General features: G+C 45.7%; 1 protein-coding gene across 1 annotated transcript; it reads left to right on the top strand.

Moving 5' to 3' along the window:
* Positions 1-930: 930 nt before the first annotated feature.
* Positions 931-1,474, top strand: LOC134848853 (glucose-6-phosphate 1-dehydrogenase-like). Its single transcript, XM_063866363.1, has 2 exons — positions 931-1,087; positions 1,167-1,474. Exons 1-2 carry the CDS (start codon positions 931-933, stop codon positions 1,472-1,474), a joined length of 465 nt encoding a protein of 154 aa, XP_063722433.1.
* Positions 1,475-2,297: the final 823 nt, after the last annotated feature.

Here is a 2,297-nt window from a genome sequence, read left to right as displayed (position 1 = left end):
CACCAGAGCTGTACATATTGAGATTGTTTCATCCATGGACACGAGTTCGTGTGTAATGGGAATCAAAAGATTCATTGCCCCTCGCGGCACACATTTGGTCTGATAACGGCACCAATTTTGTGGGAGCCGAGAAAGAACTCTTGAGTTGTATTCAGTCGTGGAACGATCAAGCACCCCCAGAGCTGGCGAAAAAGAGTATTAAGTGGAAATTTAACCCCCCGGCAGCCCGCATCACGGTGGTTCTTGGGAACGTCTCGTTCGGTGTTGTAAAAGGGTATTCTAAGCAATAATAGGAAGTAGAAAGCTCACTTCCGAAGTCCTTGAAACAACTTTCTGTCTTGTAGAACAATCACTGAACGCTCGACCTATAACATCAGTAAGTGCATGTCCGGATGGTTTCGAGGTGTTAACTCCTAATCATTTTTTGTTAGGCCGAAACAGTACTAGCTTTCCTTCTCTCTCTTTCCAGGAGCACTTCGACCATCGAAAGCAATATATCCGAGCGCAAAGCTACGCCAACGCAATTAGGAGTCGTTGGCTGCGAGATTATGTGCCAGCGCTGAATAAACGCAGTAAGTGGCACTCCAATAGTGACGTTATTTTAAAAACAGGGGATTTAGTGTGGATTGTTGACAAACGCAGTCCAAGGGGACACTACCCTCTGGCTCGTATAAGAACCCTTAATTACGGAAAAGACAACATAGCCCGATCCGCTGTAGTCACCACCCGCTCCGGGGAACTAACTCGACCGGCTGTAAAACTCGCACCCTTTTTCGCTATTTTGGGCGCGGAAGATGTTCGCGCTTAAACTAATGACGTCATTATAGCGCGAAAAATATCAGGCGCAGTTCGTGATATTTTCCAAAATCACCTACTCCAAGTACTGGCTATGGTAGGTATGGAACCACCAGCACAAATAAACGCAGATCAATGCGTGATGAAGTTGCTAAAGTATTACAATGCCTCAAGCCACCTGATGAGCATGACCTACGTAATAACCTAGTTCTTGGTCAATATACAGGTTCTGACGTGCGCGGAGAGTTCCTGCAAGGTTACCGCGAAGAACCAGGCGTAGCTGAAGACTCTCGTACAGAAACGTACGTTGGCTTGAAAGCGTATATCAACAACTTGCGTTGGAATGGTGTACCCTACTTATGTGTGCACAGGTAAACGCCTACCGACTCGTGTAACTGAAGTTGTTATTCACTGCAAGCGCACTCCTCACCCAGTCTTTGGTTTAGATGCGCCAGAAAACAAACTAATTATTCGTATTCAGCCAGACGAAGGCATTCAAATGAGCTTTGGTTTGAAAGAACCAGGAGCTGGTTTTAAAGCAAAAGAAGTGAAAATGAACTTCCACTATGCGTCTCTTGAAGAAACGCAGATGCTGACTGCATACGAAAGACTGCTTCATGACGCGTTAAATGGCGATGCGACACTGTTTGCACGTACTGATGCCGTTGAAGCATGCTGACAATATGTACAGCCAATTTTGAACGTTAAACAAGATCCTCAAGCGCTATTTGTTTACGCTTGTGGCACATGGGGACCAAAAGTGTCCGACCAATTACTTGAACGTGATGGCCGAGCTTGGCGCATCGCTTGTAAAAACTTAACAGATACGGACCACTGTGAATTATGATCAACCATAAGTTTTTCGATACACCGGAACAAGTTGTTGAAAGCCTTGCTAACGATTTAAATCAAATCAGCGAGCAGGAAACTCCAGCGCATATCTCCCTGTCAGGTGGAAGAACACCTAAAATGTTATTTAAGCGCCTTGCTAAAAAATACTATGCGAAGTCTATCAATCGACAAAATCTACAGTTTTGGTGGTACGACGAGCGCTGCGTAGCACCAGACGATGAGCAAAGCAACTACGGTGAAGCAAAGGCGCTGCTGTTCGATCACATCGAGATTCCAGCAGAAAATATCCATCGCATTCTTGGTGAAAACAACCCTAAAACTGAAGCCGATCGCTTTGCTTCAGAAATGACGCCCCGGGTCGAGATCCCGCTCAAAATATGAGCGGGTTGAGCGGTTTTTCAGCAAGATTTGAGCGGTTTGAGTGGTTTGGGCGGTTTGGGCGTTTTTTTTGGAAAAACGGCTCAAACCGCTCAAATCTTGCTTAAAAAACCGCTCAAAAACCGCTCATTTATTGCGGTGATTTTGAACGGTTTCTCAACCCGGGTCGAGATCCCGCTCAAAAACCGCTCAAGATATGAGCGGTTTGAGCGGTTTTTCAGCAAGATTTGAGCGGTTTGGGCGGTTCGGGCGGTTTTTTTGGAAAAAACGTT

The sequence above is a fragment of the Symsagittifera roscoffensis genome, chromosome 6, assembly GCF_963678635.1.
Source record: "Symsagittifera roscoffensis chromosome 6, txSymRosc1.1, whole genome shotgun sequence".
Classification (NCBI taxonomy): Eukaryota; Metazoa; Xenacoelomorpha; order Acoela; family Convolutidae; genus Symsagittifera; species Symsagittifera roscoffensis.
The sequence above is the reverse complement of the archived record's forward strand: the minus strand, read 5'-3'. Positions and strand labels throughout refer to the sequence as shown.

Bases quoted from the DNA above. Each gene is read 5' to 3' on its own strand.
- LOC134848853 (XM_063866363.1), top strand. From the start codon at position 931: ATGCGTGATGAAGTTGCTAAAGTATTACAATGCCTCAAGCCACCTGAT. The intron at 1,088-1,166 runs GTACAGAAACGT...ATGTGTGCACAG, and splicing joins AGGCGTAGCTGAAGACTCTC to GTAAACGCCTACCGACTCGT.